The sequence below is a fragment of the Tribolium madens genome, unplaced genomic scaffold, assembly GCF_015345945.1.
Source record: "Tribolium madens isolate multiple individuals breed KSU strain unplaced genomic scaffold, Tmad_KSU_1.1 Scaffold_7;HRSCAF=85;Tcas5.2_LG10, whole genome shotgun sequence".
Lineage (NCBI taxonomy): Eukaryota > Metazoa > Arthropoda > Insecta > Coleoptera > Tenebrionidae > Tribolium > Tribolium madens.
The window spans coordinates 4,208,896-4,231,266 of record NW_025401050.1 but is presented as its reverse complement, the minus strand read 5'-3'; the positions used below and the strand labels follow the sequence as shown (position 1 = coordinate 4,231,266).

At 28.4% G+C, this 22,371-nt stretch overlaps 1 protein-coding gene across 1 annotated transcript in view; it reads left to right on the top strand.

The window, feature by feature from the left end:
• Positions 1-19,052, top strand: part of LOC123009586 (pyrokinin-1 receptor-like) — a 36,556-nt gene extending 17,504 nt beyond the window's left edge. Inside the window, exons 2-4 of the mRNA XM_044405994.1 lie at positions 8,456-8,673; positions 11,309-11,514; positions 18,220-19,052. Coding sequence (XP_044261929.1) covers positions 8,456-8,673; positions 11,309-11,514; positions 18,220-18,643 — 848 coding nt within the window. The 3' untranslated portion in view covers positions 18,644-19,052. The remainder of the gene's footprint in view (positions 1-8,455; positions 8,674-11,308; positions 11,515-18,219) is intronic.
• Positions 19,053-22,371: the final 3,319 nt, after the last annotated feature.

The window sequence follows — 22,371 nt, the reverse complement described above, 5'->3', positions numbered from 1 at the left end:
AATAATATAAAATATTTGAATTAAAAATTTAAATAACTTGTTTTGAGATGTAAATGAAGAGGAACTAGTGTTTTTTTTTTGTTGCGACATTGTAGAATTATTAAGCGGCAAAAATAGTACTAGATAATAAGCTTGTATTTATTGTTTGTTAAAATTATTCTCTAATAATAATTTATGAATATTCAAAGAAACCTGGTCCAAACAAGTTTGTTGGAATTTCAGATTTATTTTAAAATCAGAATTAGGTGCTGTTGATCAAGCTCTATATTGAATTTCATCTGTTTTTTTTTCTCGAGAACAGAATTATGCAAAAAACTGCATTTTTGGCGTATTTTATTTTATTTATTTTGAAGCTTCGTTTTTTAACACTTTTTGTATGTCACAAAAGTTTTGATTTGTGTCTACAAAAATGTGGTTGTGTTATTTACCAGTTAGGAATTTATTTATCTTAGACTAAAAATAGAATTTTAATTTTTTTTACTTCGTTATTAAAAACAATTTTGATTTTCAAACTTTTGCGTTCTCTTAGTTTTAAACGATGCAACATTGCATCCACTATGACGGGAGAATAAAGATTTAGCTTCGAACGTTGAAGTGTTAGTTTTTGTTTATTTCTGAAATGAACTTTGTAAATATAGAATTTTATTGATTTCATTTATTTATTATAAATGTTTCTATATTTCATGCATACATATTTAATATTAAATCAATGTTATTAATCAGTTGTCTAACAACGCCAGTTATTTCTCGATTATTATCAATTACCTGTGTTTACTTTAGACATTGTTGAAATCATGTAATTGTCCTACTTCCTAGTACGCAATGTTGGAAATCACTATATCAAGTGAGAAAATTCTTATTAATTCAGCAGGTAATCGAATAATTTTTTAATCAAGCAAATAATAACAATAATTGTTATAATTATTAACAATTGTCGAAACGTGCGATTTCTTGGACGATTTCAACAATTTGTGTTTGTTTTATAACTGTTTTGTTAACTAAATTTTTTTTAATTGTTAATTCTTTATAAAACTCTCAACTTCAACTAGATGTACAGATTCAATTGATTCGATTCTAAATATTAATTATTGTTTATAATTTGTCCGGTGGCGCATTGTATTAAAAACCTCCTTAGAAAAACACCAGCTGCTTTAAATTGGGTTTTTATCACAAAAAATACGTCAATAAATTTTAGGGTAATAATAACGTATTTCACCGAACAAGTACAATTTTTATTAAATTTTTTTGATTATGCTTTTACAAATATTGCAATTATTAAAAAATTGTGAAGTTGATGAACTACTTTGAAATGAAGTAAAAGTAAGAGAAGTAAGAGTATTTCTAAATTTAAATCTATGTACCTAGTTGAAATTACGAATTCAATTTAATTTCGAGAAAGTTTCCAAATTGTTTTATTTTACTCTAAAAAATATATCAAAAAAATTTATATCAGTTGAATATTACGCATTTTTTTTTTAAAAACGAAGTATCACGAGAATAACAAGTTTTGTGTGTCTGTTAGCTTGTTTGTAAAAAACAATCAGATCTGTTTTATAAATTTTATATCACGTTCAAACAAGTTGCAAACATCTTTAAAAAATACGAAAATTCTCTCAATCTTATCTCTGAAAATATGAAATGTAAATGACAAAGACAACAAAAGTTTGCTTAAATAAATGGTGATTTTTTACCACCCATAATAGTAATTTTTATATTATGTGTTCGAAACGACTGTTTTTTAACGCGAAACGATGCCGTCCTTTTGTCGAGACCAAATGTCGAGACTAAAAGTCATTCTAGTCTTAAAAAACAGTTTCGCACACAACGGTTTCTCCACAACATTTTATTTAATCATTATATCACATTATATTATTTCTCTCAGTGCGTGAAATGTCATCAGTGTGTGAAATGAGCAACTTTGGGTTGTGTAAAGTTCAACTTCACACATGATTATACAGAGTTTCACATAATTTTACGAGGCCTGCCCCTGTAAGATGCAATCAATAATACAAATTTCGATACGAATTCGATTACATATTTTGAAAAGGTGGATAATCTTCTCTACTTTGTTCACCCTTTCAAAAATTACAACGTTTTTAGTTAAGATTAAGATAGATAACTAGAATCATATTCATACCGCCTCTTCATAGAACTAATGATAATTGGTTCTGAAAAACTGCAGTTTATGATTTTGACTATTAATAAAACAGTTTGATAACTACTGTCATGGGTTTCCAAAAATTAAATAATTAAATGTGTATGTTTTGTGACTTTTGTATATTTGGGTCCACACATTAGGTGCAGGCCTCGTAAAGTTGTGTGAAACACCCTGTAGAAAAAATGTTTTTATCTGACCTTACGAATCCCTCCGAAAAAAATCAATCGAGTCAGCTCGTAGCTTTATTTCCGTGTCATTTACGACAAGATTAATGTTATGATGGTGTTAAATCGTGTCACCTTTCCAATACCTTGGTGTCTGATTTCGGTGTGGATAGCTCGGTGGAATTGATTGTTTAAATTGTGTTTATATCCTTGTACGCCCACTACTCATTTTACTTGAGTTCTAACATTTATTTTGGTGCTGTATTTCACTGAAATTAATTTGACAGTGGTGTAGGTTATGGTTGCACTAGACTGACGAGTTTTTGACCTACTTTCAACACATGATTATTAAAGTCTGTCTATATTTGCTTGAATTTTATAGGGCAATATAGGCAATTAACTTTTTTGGGTTTTTAACGATAAAAAAACTCTAACCCCTCAATTGTAAAGGTTTGTTTCCTTTGAGGTTGCTGCAACGGCCAGCTGGTCGCTTTGGAAACAATAAACTAGTTTGATAAGTCAAAACCATAAAATTCAAGCAAAAATAGACAGATTTTACAAGAGTTTTATTTTCCATCTCTTACATTAAAGCGCGATTAAATGAAAAAACACTTTCTTTGGAGAGTGCTGCTGGTTTCATTTAAATAAATGAGTTTTGAAGGAGATATTACTGTTTGTATTAATGGTTCAGGTTTAAATTCAGATGTAGGTACAACTGAATCATTTATTAATTCCAAGCACAATTTTCAGTGAGAAACTTCGCTAGAGTTACAAGTAAACAGTCGATTTATTGTTTTACGGGCGTAATAATGCTGGAAGATTATGTTTTTATGCAAGAGGATTTGTGCTTTTCGCTTTGCTAAGTTTAAGTGGACTAGCAATTTACCTAGTGGGTTAGAACACTTTCAAAAGGCTTTTTAAAAGAATGAAATCGTTGAGACTATCAAAAAAGAATTTTTTTAGTAGACAGTCACAATTTTTTAGGAAAACTGTGTCTTTGATATTAATGTGGCTTGGCTTTGGCTTCAAAACACAGATCAGTAGATCACACATCATTTATATTTTTTGCTTAATCAAGTTAGACGCAACTTAAAAGACTAAAAAACGCTGAAATTTCCCGTTTTGGCTTTACGATGTAGCAACCACGGACTTATAACAACTAAATTAAAGTTAAATTAATTTAAGTACTTTAACGTTTTTAATTAATTACGAGTAAAATTACGTCGTCTAAGGAACGTTTTTTCTTGAAATTTTAAACAACATTTTTATTAGATACGAGTATAACTATTTATTATAAGATTTTTTAATTTTACGGTTTTTGGTGTAGTAATCAAATTAATGGTACTTTGATAATTATTATTGAACCGATATTTAGTTGAAGTTAAATATGCAGCTAAAACCGAACTAAAGATTTTAAAATTAGTCGTGTAACTTGTACGAAACGTATTTCAATTTTAGCTTTGCTCTGCGGATTTAATAAGTGGAAACATATTTTTATGGTAAATAGAGGGTGCGCCAGAACTCGCGATCCAGTGAAAAATGAAATCTATTTATAATAATTTCGAGTTTATGAAGGTTAAATTTTGAGCTTTGACTTTAAATTTTTTTATTGGAAAAATAATTTACCAAGTTTTTTTACTACAGACTATTAGAAGAATAAACAAGGAAACTGTATCCTAACTTGTAACTCTGTTTAATGTTATTTGTGGCTTTTATTGACAAATTTTTTGTACTTTTGCCATATAATTATAAAAGAACATATACAAGATCATCAGTATCATTAAATAGACATAAAAAATGTCAAATGCCAAAAACTTCTTCTTGGATCTTCTTGGTATGGAAACGATGAACAAAAACACGATTAGCCCATCACACCAAACTTTTATTTAAAACACTACGTGTTTCAACCACAAAGTGGTTATCCTTAGGTGAGAATAAAACACTTTTATTCTCACCTGAGGATGGCCACTTTGTGGTCATATTTTTTTGACAGATAGAATTTTTTAAACATTTTTTCTATACTTTTGGTATCTTATCTTACTTGAAATTTTTCTCTGGGGCGCGAGTTCTAACACATCCTGTATGTACATACTTGTGGTCTGCTTTTCGCAAAAATAAATACGTCATTATTGCTGAAATTTATGATACCGGAATTTTTATTTGAAAACAGGATACTGTAAGTGAGTTATTGCAAAGCAATAAATGTGCATGAAACTATCAAAAAGTCGAATTTAACAGAATTTTTATAATTACTGGAATAAAACTTAACTTTTTAAAGCTTTACCTACTTATTTAAAAAATGAAAATGAAATACCTATTTCTCTATTTAACTTCTACTACTTGTAGAAGATTTAGTCTTTTATTTTTGTAGAATTAACTTTTTATATAAATTAACTTACTATAATAATCAAAAATAGACTACATACCTATACAATAAATAAATAGTTTCCAGATAAAAAAAAGCTGACAAAAAAACTTAGAAAATGATTAAATTTTAATGATTTGTTATTGTAATTACACAATATGAGCAACAGGTTGCTGTTTGATTTAACTTAATATCGTTAATCAATTGATATAATAATAATTAATATAATCGTTCTGATTTAGCCAGGACCTGTTTAGCTTTTATTATCTTGTCTTGTTTTACGTTTGGGTCCTGATTTGTCCCTATTTAAGGACTAACACACCTAAGTGTACGGTTTTTTTTGACTTGCAGCGAAACCAAAGTGTCTTTCAAGTTAAAGTTTTTTTGTCGTCATTTCATTTGTGAAAAAACTTAACCAAAAGCAGAAATACCTACTTAAAATCTTTTTTCAAATGTTCGCAGAGAATGAAAAAACTCTCAAAGCCATTTATACGGAAAAAAATATATAATTAACACAAAACAATAAATTAATATGTTATTTATTAGATTAGGGTTCAAAAATTGTTTTTGGTTTTTCAATATTATATTTAAATTTTTATACAGATACATTAGCAAGACATATTTTTTTGTGTACTGGCATAAATCTATTATAATTATTTTATTAATGTCCTGGTTTTGAATTTTCTAAGGTTGGTCACTTTAAGTTAATAATATAAAATACAAATTGTGTAAAATTATAGGCAACTTTTTATACTGTTCAGACTTATTGGTTGTGAGAAAACACACCAAAAACCTTGGTTTTAATCTAATGTGTCACAACATTGCACATAGACAATTACACACAAGGGCTAGGCCAATACAGAGGGTACTATTATTACGACTCCAACCACACCCAAAATGACAAAAATTGTGAAAGAAAGTTAAGTTAAATTACAAGAAAAGTAAATATAAAAATTAAATTACGGCTTTTCCAAAGTATGCAAATAAAAATTCTTGCGGCGGTATTAAGTTTGCAAGAAGAATAACAAATTTCAGTATATTTTTTTAACTGCTAAAAAACCACAATTTTGAAAGAAATAAAGCTGTGTGTGTTTGTGTTTGAATAAGTTAAAAGAGTCTTATTTAACTTTATAATTAATAATTGTTTTATTACGTATCCAATAAATGGAACTTTTGTTTTCTTTGTTTTATTAAACATATTAAATTAAATTTCCATTATTTGTAAAGAAAATAATGAGTTACAAATTTATTAATGAATCGTTACACACATAGAAAACTTTTTCAGTTGTTAAGTAGAATTTATTGCTGAACAGCTGCGAATGACACTAAACGAGAATAATATCTTACGTGACCTATTTTACATACAAAATAAATATGTTTAAAAAACACTCTGCAATGAATAAATTTGTTTTGTTGTAAATAGTTGTGCAAATTTTGCAAAGTTTGTCAATTTAAATTCAGACATAGGTTAAGCTTTGATGGAAAAAAGGCTTTCTTCTTTTAATTGTAAAGTCTAAGTGAAGTAGACACTAAATGATTGTTAAAATACAGAATCAAGTATTTGTAGTGTACTTGTATGTCAGGTAAATAATACATACCTTTTATGGACAATCAATGAATTTCATATAATATCGTTCTGCACTTCTCACCTTGAGATAGGGTCTAAATTATTAAAAGTTAAACGACTTTTTTCACTCATCTAAATTACGATTATGTGCTTTTTTACTTTCTTTGACCGAAAACATCTTAAAAAAAGAATATGGAGGAAATGAGATTTTGTGATTACTTACAAATTTGCATAAAAGCAAATGTCAAATATTGTATAGTTAAAAACGTCTTTTTAAAATACACGTTGTAAACTTTGGTTTTGGGCTTACACTTTGTAGGTCCTGTCGCAATTTCCGACCTTTTATGAGGAGTTTTTATATTAAATTTTTATTTTTTGTCATTTTTTTAGAGATGAATACTTTGTCATATTTATAAAACTTTTTGTTGGAAATTTTAATAAGCCATTGATTTTAAACGTCCTAAAAATGTGTTTTATTGAAATATTTTTTAGATAAACTTTTTAATTAACGCATTTTATATTGCTTGGGTTTTGAATTTACCTTCAAGTGTTAAATTTTGTTTTCAACTTTACAACTTGATACTGAAACAATTTCAGCATTATTTTGTTTGGTTTTGAGGTAAGTTTGTAGCTGGAAATCGGAGGCCTCCAAACGATCACCTGAGCTTTACTGCCTACTTTGAGTAATATTATGTGCCATGTCTTTGAACGAAAATAACACCTCGTCGAGGACAAGCAATTGGCAATTTTGAGCATAACGTGAAAAATTGCTTTGAGTTTAAGGGAAATTTTATCAAACGTTTGAAATCGTTTAAAGTGATTTTTTTTGTAAATAAGGTTTCTGGAAAACACTTTTATTGTTATTGAAACAATCAATAACACTGGGGAACACTCTAGGAGATCTTTATCGCTCATTAGAAGAAAAATTTAATGACTATTAATAATCATTACGCAACGTTGTAATTTATTATAGCCATTTACTGATCTTACTTATGCTAGAGTAGAGGCTATTTTTTGGCCAAAATGTAATTTGTTGAAGCTTAATTTCTCAGCAGCTGACACCAAATGATTTTTAGAAAGATGTTTTTAATTTAAGTTTTAACTTTCCACACTTTGTAGCAATTGACATAGCTTAATCAAACTTTAAAACTATGCAATTCTTTGTTTTAAAGTTAAAGTAGTTTTACCCGGCGCATCCACCAAATTTGACATTTTTTTATTTTATTTTTTTGATAAAAAATAAAAAATTGCAAATGTAAGTGGCATACTTTTTTACACAAAAAATTGGTTAGAATCGTCCATAAAAATTGTTGTAAAATCTGTTAGGTACTCAAATATATTACTCTGGATTACCTACATACCTACAGGGTGCGCCACAGAAAAATTTCAAGTAAGATAAGTTACCATGGAAGAAATGTTTAAAAAAATTTGTTTGTCAAAAAATTTTGACATTTATTTTTTGACATTTGTCATTTTTGTGTCTATTTAATGATACTGATGATTTTGTATTCAGTAAAGGTACAAAAATTTTGCCAATAAAACCACAAATAACATTGAGCAGAGTTACAATTTAGGATACAGCTTCCTTGTTTTCCTCTTCTAATAGCTTGTTGCAAAAAACTTGTAAAATTATTTTTCCAATAGAAATAAATAGAGTCAAAGTGCAAAATTTAAACTGTCATAACTTCGAAATTTTCATAGATACAATTTTTTAACATTTTTCCATGTTCCTTGTATCTTACCTTACATGGCGTTTCTCTGGGGCGCGAGTTCTGGCACTCCCTGTATATTTTTTCTACGATTGCAATTCAGCACCTGAAGCAGTTATATTATTACATCAAAGTTTCACCTACCTTTATTTAAATAAGAAAATGAAAATCTAACGCAAATCAAACATTTACTTTAAATTTCCTTTTTTATTCTACCGGATGTTCAGTGAAATACTGTCAGTGGATGGTACGTTTTAGAATGAGATAAATCAATAAAAAATATTTATATATTTTTCCTTAAGTGTACAAAAATTTGTTGTGTTGTCGTGAAAGCACTTATAAATCTTGTCTTTATTGCTATCTGTAAAGTCATAAACACGCAATGCTGCACCTAAATGTAGATAATTTACTGTCACTGTTTCGGAATTATTGTTGTATAGATTACGTCCAAACTTGTTTCAAGTTAAAGTAAAAACTTTAATTTCTTTTCAGTTGCTGTCGTGGTGGCGTTCTTTATCTGTTGGGCTCCTTTCCATGCCCAGAGGTTATACAGTCTCTACTCGATGAAGTTTGACGAATTAAACCATTCCGTCTATTTGAAGATATACGAAATTGTCACATACATTAGCGGGATTCTGTACTATATGTCTGCGACGATAAATCCAATATTGTACAACATCATGTCTGTAAAGTTTCGTGAGGCTTTTAAGGTAAGTTTTATTGCCTAAATGGATTACGGAAAAGAGTTGCACTAAAGTTTTAGGCTTAGTAGAAAAATATTAGGCTTTGTTTTGTTTCAAAGAACGAAAATTACTACGTATTACTACAAAATAAAATTGGTTTCTAATTAAAAATTGAATTTAAATTGAATATAAATTTTACTTTGCAATTAATTCGAAGTTTAGAAATCTAAATCACAACTTATTAATACAAATTAATATTTAATTTATTTTTAACAAAACGGTCTTAAATGCTATAATAATGTATGTGTAATGTATACACTGTGTCAATTTTAAAACTTGCAATCGGCAATTTCTCTCAACTGAAAAAGTTATTAATAATCACTCAAAACTATTTTAGTGATTCCTAGGGGGAATTAAAATGACATGATAAGTGACACACCTCCACCCACCCTTGAATATAGTAAAAAAATGAAAATTTAACGTCTTCGTTTTTGAATAATTGGAAAAATAACTTTACCAAATAGGCTGTTGTATGACATTTTTGAAAAGCGCTTGTTATGGGCTTTCCAACGATATATAGCAAGTAGGGTCGTGCTATTTAAAATTTTCAACTTAAGGTGGCTGTGGCTTGAAGGGTGGGTGGAGGACCGTCCCTTACCATGCCATTTTGATTCCCCCTAAAAACCACCGAAACGGTTTCGAGTGATTCTCAATAACTTTTTTAGTTCTAGAGATATTGGCGATTGCAAGTTTTCAAATTGACACCCTGTATGTAATATCTAACTAATATATTATTAAATTTTTGAAAAATTACAAAAGAAAATTGGGGCTAGATTTTGCAAATTTCGTTTGCAAAAACCATAGTATCGGACAGGGCTACCAACTCACCAAATATTATATGACTAAATAATGATTAATTATCTTTTTCTAAATAATTTTCAGTTATTCGTTACAAAAAACCTTGTACCTAACTCTATCGGAAAGAATTTTCCCACACTCACTTCTTGCGGTCGTGCTGCAAAGTGCTCATGCGGGGAAATTATTTTTCTTGTTAGGTAAATAACTATTTCATAATTATTTAGTAAAGGTACAAAAACTTTGCTAATAAAAGCCACAAATAACGTTAAAAATAGTTAAAATTCAAGAAACAAGTTCTTTGTGACCTTTTCTAATAGCCTGCAGCAAAAAATATGTAAAGATATTTTTCCAGTTAAAATAAATTGGGTCGAAGTGCAAAATTTTGAAACCTTTATAAACAGAATTTTTTTAACATTTTTTTCATGTTTCTAGTATATTATTTTACCTGGCATTTTTCTCTGTAACGCGAGTTTTGAAACATCTTGTATTTTTAAATATACATTGTTAGGTACAATTTCTAAATTATTTAAAAATATTTTTTGGCCTTGACAATTGCACTTGTAACATTTTTGACAACTACGAGTATCTGATTTTTACAAGGCATTTGTAAAGTTTTGCACACGCAGTGCTGTAAAATAACTAAAATTTCAGGCTTTCAGGAACTTAACAAAAAGATGCTTTATGATAAATAAAGTTCATAAATGAACCCAATATTTTTTTTATTCCTTTTGAGTGAAATAATGTTCACTTTAAAGGAGAAAATTTTTATTTTCTCTTTTGAATGGTCATTTTCACTTTCAAAATGGAAACTTTCCAACCCTGATTCCCAGCCAATGTAGAATTTAATCAATGCCTACTCTATTATTATTTTTTGATCGCGAGTATTCATTCTGAAATAATTAACGAACGTCTCTGGAAAAGGTGACAATTTCAAATAAATTTTCTGACCTTTAAACGTCTGTTTTGTTTTCGCCATCAAATATGAAAATGTCTGTAACTATTGGTATTAATTAATCTAAAGTAACACTATTTAATTTTAAAATAATGAGCTAAATTATACATAATATCAATGAGTTTGTCAAAGCATTGAACAATTATTTTTTCCGAAAGCATGTTTTTCGTAAATAACTGATATTTAAAGATGTTTGTTCCAATTATTTCATGCTTAATTCTAAAAGACTAAATACCTCAAATGAAGTCTTAAAACACATATTAATTCCTTTAGCAGAAGGTCAATAAAACAAATATTTTGTTGTTAATGAAATACAAAACAAATTAAGCTTTTAAAAGAATTTGTGGAAACACAGGAATAATATTTAATCAAGTCTAATTGTGTTTGCCGATATTGGAATTGGGCTTCCATGGATGACAACAAGCAACTAGGCATTTGTTAGGTCATAAATTTTGAATTGCAATTTAAGAGAAATTTGCAACAAATCAAATACTCATTGTGGGTGCTTTTGTTAGTTTTTGTTTGTCATTTCGATAAACTAAAAGCTATCACAACAAATCGATTTGTATTGAAAAATGTTATCTCGTCTTTTTAGAAACTGAATGGTCCAATAGGAATATATACTACCTGTTTAGCTGACACTTGAATTATAGTTGGACTAGAAAAGCTGTCAGACGAGCTTTTTCCAGAGTTTTGCATAACCATAACATTGAAAAGTTAGCAAATATTGGCCCACATATTTTTTGATCAGAGATTTACGAATTTTTGTTGACAGAAATTACATTACATTTTTATTTTTACTGTAGATTTTAGGCATAATAACTTAAAGCGTTTCTAGTCTATATTTCTTAGGAAACATTCTCGCGGTGCTGCTGTTTCCACCAGTTCAAAGCCAGTCGACCTCAAAGATCCTACTCAGTTCTCTCTCGGTCCGCTCAACGAGGCCCTGATTCTACAGACTCTGGGAGGGACGACCCTAGTTTACAGTCACACTCCTCCGTTACCCAAAAAACATCCTTAGAATCTTACAACGGACTTGTGCAATCTGGATTGAGAAGGTTGGTATGTTTTATGTTTTTATATTTCTAGTATTATTTTTTTGAATAACTTTTTTACTAAGATTTTATCTTACAGGTTGAATTTTTGAGCTACCTTAGACCATTGTTTTCGGTGATAGAAATCAAATATTATTCACAAGTGAGATAAAGTACTCACAAGTGAGTAAATTTGACTATTATATTATATTTACTATAGCTTGCACCCGTGACTTCGTTCACGAAGATTTTCGATATAAAGTTTTCTTAATTTCAAATGTGGAATGTAAAGTTAGTCTGTTTATCTATTTTTTTCTTGATTCATCAACTCAAAACAATGCGGGAGTAGAGGGCCGATTTTTAAGAAAATGATGAAAGCATGTTACAAACGCTTACAGCCCGTTTCACTTCGTTGAATTTTTGACTACACCCTCAAAAGTCAAAATTTTAGATTTTATGTTTATAATTTCGTTTAAATATTTGCACCCTATTTCATCCCGTTATAGGTTGTTTTTTGAAAAGTGCTTGATTAGTGCACTTCACTCTCTAAGAATTATATTTTCCAAATTTCATCTTCGTTTAAACGTGTACACCTCATTTCACCCCCTTGGAAACTGATTTTTAAAAATCTCGTCTTAGTGCAGCTTTACAACCGACAAAGAACATATCTTCCAAATTTTATTTTCTATCTTTGTTTAAGTGTTGACAACCCATATAAATATATTTTCAAAAAAAACCTTCCTTAGCGAACCTTTACACACTCTAAGGAACATTTCTTCCAAATTTCATGTTTCTCTCTTCGTTTAAATATTTACACCCCATTTCACTCCCGTAAAAATTGATTTTCAAAAAATCCTTTCTTAGCTCACCTGTACACCCTCTAAAAAACATATCTTCTAAATTTCATGTTTCTATATTCATTTAAACGTATACACCCCGTTTTACTCCCTTTATTAAAGGAGCATACTTATTACTTTTTTAAATTCTCGTCTTAGTGCACCTTCACAACCGCTAAGGAACAAAATTTCCAAAGTTTTTTGTTTCTGCCTTCGTTTAAAAGTTTACACCCCACTTCATCCTCTGAGTGATTGATTTTTGAAAAATCCTTTGTTAATTTTCACGGCACTCTTATATATTCCTATATAAATAATAATAATAATAATAATAAGAAAAGTGGAATAAATAAACAATGTAGAATAAAAATCAGATAAACAATTTTTTATGTATGTAAAAAGCGAAGTGTGCAACACCACGTCGCTCGCACAAATAATCAAACAGCAAATAAGCGCAGAAATTGACAACTCCTTCCTTATCTCATGGATGCGCACATGCACAGCGAGAAACAACCGAGAATTATCGAAGGCAAACGATAAACTTAAAACCCTATTTCACCCCTTTAGAAAACGATTTTCAAAAAATCCCTTCTTAGCTAACCTCTACACCCTCTGTCATTCAGTCATGGAACTTTTTTATATAAATATATAGATTATATTTCTATAGGTGAATATTTTACTTGAATGAAACTTCATGTTTTGGATAGTTGCACCTGTAAGATAAAACGTCGTATATCACACGTGATCGAAATGCCATTATGAAACTCGTGAGAGGTGTCAAAATTTTCACTCGCGTATAATGATGCAATTCTATCACTTATACTGTCCTATTGTTCAAAATCCAGCAATTTTAACACACTTTTAGTAATAAAAATACAATAAAAATTTAGGCCTTTACCACAAAAATTCAGTTTCTTATCTGTATCTCTATGCGAAATATTAATTGAAACTATTTTTAATACACTGGCCGCCGGACAACTAAAATTTTGCGATTTTTCACATTGCTATTCTCCGTCGGATTTCGCCGAATTTTTGTTTGGCTTAAAAAAACTTTGTAGATCATTGTAATTTAATTCAATAACATTTCTACAGTTTTGATTTCTAAATGTGACGAAGGCACTGTTTTTTTACTTATTTTTATACTGAGCTGTGATGTGCGCCAAAGACAAACTTAAATTTTTACTGATTTTTTTATTGTCCATTATTTTCTGAATTATATACTACATATTCTATAATTTTAATTTTTGAGACATGAGAGATATAAACTTTTAAAAAAGCATTATATTTTTAATATTTCAATGAATGTTTGCATTAAGTAGACCGAATGTGTTAAAACGTCAAAATAGGCGCATGGAAGCTTCCAATAATTAATCATTTTACTTATTGTAATCCTTTGAAGTTACAAGTTTTTCAGATTTTTTGTGTTTACTAATGTAAAAATTATTAGAGTAGTCAATAATTGTAAATTTCTTGACGGCTTTCGAGAGTCTTGAACTATTTAAAAATAGAGATAAGCTTATGAATTCCCTTTTCTCCTCTCTATTCGTAGTTGAAATTCGGAAAAATTAGTATATAAAGCATTAACATTGTTAAATTAGTTAGTTTTTATTCTCACCTGAAGATGACCACTTTGTGGTTGCAACGCGTTGTGTTTGTAATAAAAGTTTGGTGTGACGGGTTTAGTCGTGTTTTTGTTCATCGTTTCCAAGAGGATCCAATAAGAAATACAAGACAATAAAATTGAATTTTACTTTGAGAGCAATTTAGCGTTGAGGCGTCAGACGAGACGCTAACATGCTCGAAAAGATAATGAAAATGTTATCGTCGTGTACAATATAACATTTTATTCAATCCTCACTAATTTTGTAGTCAATTTGGTCGATATTTATAAATTTCAAAGAAAAATTCAACAATGAAATCTAATGTCAAAGATCGTTAGCAACTAACAACTACAGATATACAATAATGGATGTATTTTTTATCATCTAGATGACACAATTTCATTTTAACATGATGAAAAGAGTAAATAAAATTCAATTTTAACATAGAGGATTGGATAAATAACTTTTTTTGTTGCACATTACAGCTGAATACAAAAAACGTAAAAAAACAGTACTTCTTTTAGGTATAACATTTACAAGACAAAACTAGAAATGTTATTGAATTAAATTACAATGTTTTGCAAAGTTTGTTCTTTAAGCCGAACAAAAATCCGACAAAGATTAATAAAAATATTGCAATGTAAATAATCGCAAAATTTTTGTTATCCTGTAAATTTTGGCGGCAAGTGTAGTTTTTCTGTTTATGATACTTTTTTAAAAATGAAACTTGTTTTTTTTTGTATCAGTTATTAACGTTAAAGCCTAATTTTGTAACAATTAAATAAAAATACAAAAAAATATTGTAGCGTTGAAAAATTACATTCCTTTGCTATTGCAAATGTGGATTTAATAAGCCGTCAAGTACAGGTCATATTAAATGCATGTTTAATTTTGCTATACAAATTTAGAAAATATTGGACAAAAAATCCTGAGAGCCTGAAATCTGAAAAAATTTTTTTAATTAGTTAATAATAAATTGTGTTATGTGATGATAACGATAATGGATGATAAGCAGTCATAATTCATTCATTTTGAATGCAATGAAAATAGTGGGCGAGCACTAAGCCTTTACATTGAGCGGTTTCCGATGAGAAAAGTTCTAAAGCGTTGAAAATTTAACCAATTTGAAGAAAATTTAAGAATATTTCGGGCTTTAAAAAAATCTAAATTTGAGACTCAAAACACAACTCAAAAATTAATTTTCTGCTCAATGGATTTATTGGTATGTTATATTGTATTAAGTCAGTGTAATTTGGTTCTAAAAAAAATGCTCTAAAAAATTTACTGTTTAATAATAACCCTTATTTTTATGCTATTTACTTTTTACGTTACTACAAGGAACATACATTTAGTAGTCTAAACGACTTAAGAAACGTTATAATAAATGAAACAAAGAGGCCAATTTATCTACTTTGTCGGCATTATTTAATACAATTAAAATTGCCAAATTTATATAAACCTAAATTAATTAGTCATTTTCTGTAACCTCCTGCAAGCAATTAGGTTCAATTTAAACTCACTGAAACGTACTTTCTCTTAAGTGTAATTAATGATTAATTTTGCAGAAAAAACACGGTATGAAGATTTACACTCGTTAAAATTAAAGCTTAAAAAGAATTTAAAGAATTGTAGAAACAAATTAGGAGAAAAAAGTACCTTGAATGCAATTTGGGTCAATGATTCTAATTGCAAGTTTTGCATATTTTATAATATAAGTATAACACTAATGTGAATTAATTGTGCAGATTGTGCAAGTAATTTAAGTTACTTTTATCTTTAAATTTATTTTGATTATTGTTAATTTTGAGGAAAGATTTGTTTTCATTTAGACGGTGTGAAATTTATTGAACAATTTAAACTTAATTTTGGTGGATGCGCCGGGAAAATCTTGAAATAATTTAGAAATTTAGGTACCACTTGTTATTTTTTTTTTTTAAATAAATTAGACATTTTTAATATAAGTTAAAAGCTAAGTTTGAGTTTAATGAAAAAGTTTTTATTTTGTAATTTAGTTAAAAGCAGGCATCAAAAAGAATTTATTAAATGCAATGTTGGTGCTAGAGGTAAACTATTGATTTTTATTATTGAGTGTTAAACCAGTGTTTTAAATAATTTGTTTTTAAATTCTAGGTTTAATCAATGTTGTTATTTGCAAAAAGACTGTTTCTGCTTTTTATTTTAAATTGCATTTTTTACATTACATTTTACAAAACATAAACGTGCAAATATGCAATGCCTGGATGATTTTCATTAATTATTATTTAAGTTTGAAGTTTGACTTTATTGTTATTATGAAACGCTCTAGTGTGCAAACTGTTCGCCTCTTGCAAATGAGTGTTTACTTTAAGATTAATAATCTTTAGTTTCTTGTAAACAACTTATAAACAATAATGTAAGCATTAAATTAAACGAAGCGTTTTGAAAGCATTTGACGAAACTTCTCGAAGATAAAAATTTAAGTTGATCTATATGTTTGTAGGATTTTATCGTTTGATAATGAAATGTCAATTTAAAGCGTTTCTAGGTTTTATACAGCTGGTATATGTAGTAAATAAAAAAACGTTTGGAAATTGTCATTTCTTGTGAAAAATGCAAGAGTCATCAAAGAATTTTGTTTGAAAAGAAAAATAAATCTAGAAAAGGGCATCTATTTACAAAAAGAGCTTCTACAATTTATATTTTAAATTCAGATACTTCAAATTGGTTGACTATCAAATGTAAACTGCTTTTGATTTTCAGTAATTAGTAGAGAAAATATTAATCATTAATAAATAAACTTTAAATTAGAGTTGGTTGACTTTTGAATGTGAAATGCTTTAATTTTTAAGAATAAAGTGTATCTTATTAATTTAGTAACTGTTGTAAAGAAACATTCCAAACTAATATAGGTCACTTTAATTTTTAAATGAACAAAAACACGATTAAACTCATCACACTAAACTTTTATTTCAAACACAACGCGTTTCAACCACAAAGTGGTTATCCTCAGATGAGAATAAAAACTTTTGTGAAAAGGGATAAAAAACTTCCAATTCGAAAGGTACCAATTCTTAGTTTGGAGAAAAATATTTTATTTATATCTTGATTAAAAGAAATGTTACAATATTATTGTCAAGTAATTGTAGGTGAGTGATATAAATAGTTTATTATTTTACTTACTATCGTAAAATACTTATAATACTGAGTAACACAATTTATTTTTATTTGATTATTGTTACTCAAAACAAACGTGTAATAATAACGTGTAATAATATTACTATAGCTATCAGTTATTATACAGGGTGAGTCTTAACATGTACTCATAAACTTAGGGAATAATAGTCTATGTCGAGGAATAACTAACAATGCGAAATATTTTGTTTATTTTTAAACTTTTAAATTTTTTAATAATTTGGAATGTTTTTATTTTTCAAATTAATTGGATTATCTGTTTAAATAAAAATAAATGTTTAACTTAATTTTTACTAATTATATTATTGATCATAATCTTTAATTTCATAAGATTGCGTTTATGTATGTTAAAGCTAACTTGAGTTGAGTTGAGCTGAGTTTAATGTTCTAAATATTTAATCTTTTATTAAAATTTTAATTCTAAAAAAATGGATTGTATTTCCAATATAATAGTAATTCCGTATGTGATTTTTGTATTTTTTTATTGTAAAATTATTTGTTTATTATTTATAAAATTTTTAATAGGGGAAAATTCTATCAGTTTCTGTACTTTCAATTACAAAATATACTCTATTGCAAGAAGATACATTTTGTTAATTCTTTCGTTATTTTGCTGAAAATATAAATAAATTATTATTATTAATAAAATTTTTAGGGCAAAGATTTATATCAAACGAAGTGAAAATTCGGGAATGGTGCATTAGTGTTTTATTGTTTTCAAGAATGAAATATATTATATTAAGAGATCACTTTGTTGCCCACTTTTTTCAAATTTGTGGCTTTTTTAAGTTAAACAACCAAATGTATGGATTATTTACTCCATCAGAAAAAAATCAAATTAAGTGCAAAGGCAAAATTTGAGAAATTGAAGAAAAAATTGTGCTTAGTTGTGTTTCTAGCAAATTAGATACACGTGAAAAAATGTTATTTTAGGACATTTCATTTCCATGAGAGTTTTTTTTTACTCTGAGACAAAAAAGATCGTTTTATAAAAATATTTAGAAAAGATTTTTTTTACGAAATAAGTTTGTAACATCGTATCAAGAATAATTTACATATCTTATAATTTAAGCAAAATATTTCTAAACAGCTGCCACAACACTAAACTTTTTTTATTTTTTCAGAAATAAAACTTTTTCAACCTTTCGTGGCGCCGACATCGAGGAGGAGGCCCCAGCCGATGCCCCCTGGCTTAAAGACATGTCAAGCGTCAAAACCTCTTCTGAGGCTACTACTCCCAAGTTCATATCGATTCATCTCAATGCCACGACTCCACCTCATACACTCGGCAAATTCTGGCAGTATTTCGAATGTTTAGCCAAGAGGACTTTCGACGACAGCAAACGTCTCTCGGCTTATTATTCTTCCCCCGTGAAAGAACCCAGCATTTTTATGGAACTCAAAACCAGCCCTAAGAAGAATCAAGGTCGATGCACCAGTCCTTGCGAAATTAGTAACAGCAGTCTCAAGGATGTTGAAAACGGGGCCATCGAAGATGAATTAACCACTTACATGAAAGAAGTGAAGCGGAGAGAGATTTACAGCTAGCAGGAGTTGTACTTTGATAAAAAGTTGGCGAAAGGAGATTTGTGATTTTTTTGGAAAAATTCTTAATGTTTTGTAGGTGTTTTAATGTGATGAGTGTATTAGACGACACAAGGAGCCCATTTGTTTTCAAATATAGTTGCTGGTTCACCTACTTTCAGTTGACTTTTTCCAATATACTACATTCTTGCCACATTTTTGGTGCTCATGTTATTCTAGTCAATATTGTTACTTGCGCTAAAATGTAGGTTAAAAGTTGTTGAGTCTGTAAATAAATGTAGTTAGAGTGTTACTTTTGTTGTTGAGATAATAAAAAACGAGTTTTTTTATTTGTATGATACGTATTTTAATGTGATAAATAATTATATTTGTACAATTGTATACTTTAATAAAGTGTTGACTACAAAGTTGATTTATTTATTTGTTTTACATTTGCGTTTGTGACTATTAATTAACTAATTTTCTGATAACTGATAAAATACGTCTATTTTTGCTTGAATTTTATGATTTTGACTTACCAAACTAGTCTATGAGAGATTTTATGAAAGCGACCAGCTGAAAACAAACTTTGCAATTGAGCGGTTAGAATTTCTTTACCGCTAAAGACCCAAAAAGTTAATTGCCTCTATTGCATCATATAATTCAAGCAAATATAGACAGACTTTAATACTAATGTATTCTTTAATAGTATTAAAGTCGTTTCAAAATTATATTATATATTTCGTTATATTTAATAAGAGTTGAGTTTGACAAAATCAAATAAATTTTTACAGACTGAGTTTGAAAGCTTTTGCCTTTACGATGATATTATATTTCACAGATTTTACAGCTCAATAAATTCAGTTAAAAATATCGGTTCTTGTAAAGATAAAATTTAAGATTATTTTTTATACAACTTTTGTATAAAATTTACGTTAAAGTTACGAATACCTAAAGACTAGGATACAATACGATGTAAAACAAAACATCTCGGTTCTCGATAGTTCAGTTAGTGAGGGATAGCTCAGGTAATCTTTTCCCGTTTAAGTTTTAAGAGCAATGAAATAAAAAAATAGCTGTATTTATATAACGGTGAGCAAAACGCAAAAAAAAATATAGACAGATAGAGCATTTAATTCTCAATAATAAGAGATAAAGGTAAGGCAAAAATTTTATTGAAAACTATATTTAAAAACATTTGGAAATTATCATATTTTTGAGAACGCTGAAAATACAGTTAAAGATACAAAAAAGTGTAAGAAATAAAATTGTAGAAAATAAAATTTGTTACAAAAATATCCTCGAGACCATATTTCGATTTTCAACGGTTTAAGTTTAAATTGCTTTAAAGTGTTTCTCTGGCACTGAATCACGTAAAAATGAAACGAATCCGTCACTTGAGCGGCTTTGAACGTCTTTGAGACGTAAACCACTAAAGATAGAGGTGTGGTGACGCGGACTTTTTACTAGAAAATTGTTTTTCTACATCTTTCTTTCTTACATTTTTCTTCAACCGTATTCGCAAACATGAAACAGAGCACAGATTTAATTTTTTTTTCTCTTCTTTCTTGTGAAAAATGTAGTCGTTCGTTTTTCACAGCTTATTAAGAATGTAAAGCTCAACATTTCTGCATTTTTTTCCAAGCAATTAGTACACTCGTTGAATTTAAATGAATTTAAAACGACTTGAAACTGAGACGGTAAAACGCTCTAAGCGTTTTTTTACTCGCCGTACTACTTTTTTGGGTCCAAAAAACGAGCAATTTTAGAACATTGAATCAAAGTTTACTGCGTATTTTGATTCTTTATCAAATTAGTAATCTAGACTAGGTTTAGAGTTGCTCAACCAATTAACTCAAACTCATTTTGTAAAAAACATTCTGTAAAATGTTTATAGTTAAAAAGAATAAGATACATACATTTTTAAATCTTAAATTCCGAATAACTCTTAAGCAAGAAAATGGTAGAAATATAACAAATAAAACAACAGGTGCGAGATGCTGTTCTAAAACTTCAACTCATTTTTTTTAAACTTCACGTTTATTTGATGTTTGGAACAATTAGACAACAGCTAAGCTTTTTGACACCTTTTACAGACATCGGCAACATAATTAATTATTAATTTAAAATGACATTAATTTTAGATATAAGTAGTATTTTAGTCAATCGTAACAAAGTTTAGCTTCCAAATACTTCGATTTCTACTTGTTATTCCTTTTAGTGAAAAGCTGAACTTTAAGAAAATTTAGTTTGTTGAAGAGGAAAACTGGAAATTCAAGTGGAAACGGTTTAGTAACTGTTCATCAGATGGCAGCACTAGTTAAAATAAAGACAAATAGAACTTTTTAGCTCAACAGGTGGATAATTTATAAGCTTTCAAGAAAATACTTTTAATTCAGTTAAAAGTGATTTAACCTTTGACACTATTCTTTGAGTAATTCTTTATTGCTTGTTTACTACTCTGTTCTACTATGTTCAAAACAGGTGGTAGAATATTTAATTTTAAGATAAAATTTTCCATAAACATGTATCGAAAAATACTGTTTTAGGGAGCTACACCTCTAAATGGGTGCATTTTTTAATGGATTTGTCTCAATATTTCAATAACTATTTTAGATAAAATTACAAAATTTGGTTTAACTGATAATCTTTATAAACCTAAACGAATTCAAAGATCAAATAATGTCGAAACTTTTAATCAGAGGCGTCCTAAAGTGGGGGGTATAGGGTAAAAAGTACTTTAACTATTTTGTGTGTAGTTTGTTGCCACTTTCAGCAACAAAATTCTAAATTACATCGTTTCTCACAAAAAAGAAGTTTCTTGCGTTGTTATGATACAATTTAAGATTTTTGAGAAAAGTCAATTTAAAAATTATGTTACATATAAACAAAATATAAATAAAAAAAATTATTCAATTCCTTTCTATTTTAGTCCTAGGTACAGGTTCTTAGCTGTAAGAAATTTGTCATTTTATCTACAGTATGTCCCCGGATTGGGCTTACAAGACGATATTTTTTTTTATCTTTCATTTTACGCTAAAACTGCAAAAGAAAAACATTTCTTGCTTCACCTGAAACGAGCAAATCTGTAATTAAAACTTCACTATTCTGATTCAGTGAAAAGAAAAGTTATTTTCTGTTGATTTTGGAGAATAATTTTTCTCTGCTTTTTAAATCCCATCACACTGACGGTTTTATTTTTTTGACAGTGATGTATGTCACTGAGTTTTTGCAAGTTAAATAAATAACAAAAATGTTTGTGAAGAACATAATTTTGATAAATAGCAACTCAAAGAAAAAGCTTTAAGATGAAAATCAAAGTCATTTTCAAACAAGAACTATCATTATTTAATTAATAAATTAATTGTCAAAGTGACATATAGTTGTTAAATAAATAAAACCGCCAATGTCATAGGACTTAAAAAGGAGAGAAAAATTATTTTAAGACTAAAATTAAGAAAAAAAATAAGTTTTTTTCTCAGTGAATCAGAATAATGAAGTTTTAATTACAGATTTGTTCGTTTCAGGTGAAACAAAAAATGTTTTTTTTTGCAAAATAAAAGATAAAAAAAATCTACTTGTTAACTGAATCCGGGGACATACTGTATAAAATATTGGGAAAAACTCACTGAAAACCTTTTCAAGGGGTGTATTTTTTTATATAGAATTTTTCGACACATGCTTGAATATTCACCTATTTAAATTTGTAACAATAACTCTTCTAGATTGTTTCAATTTCATTACTTACTCTT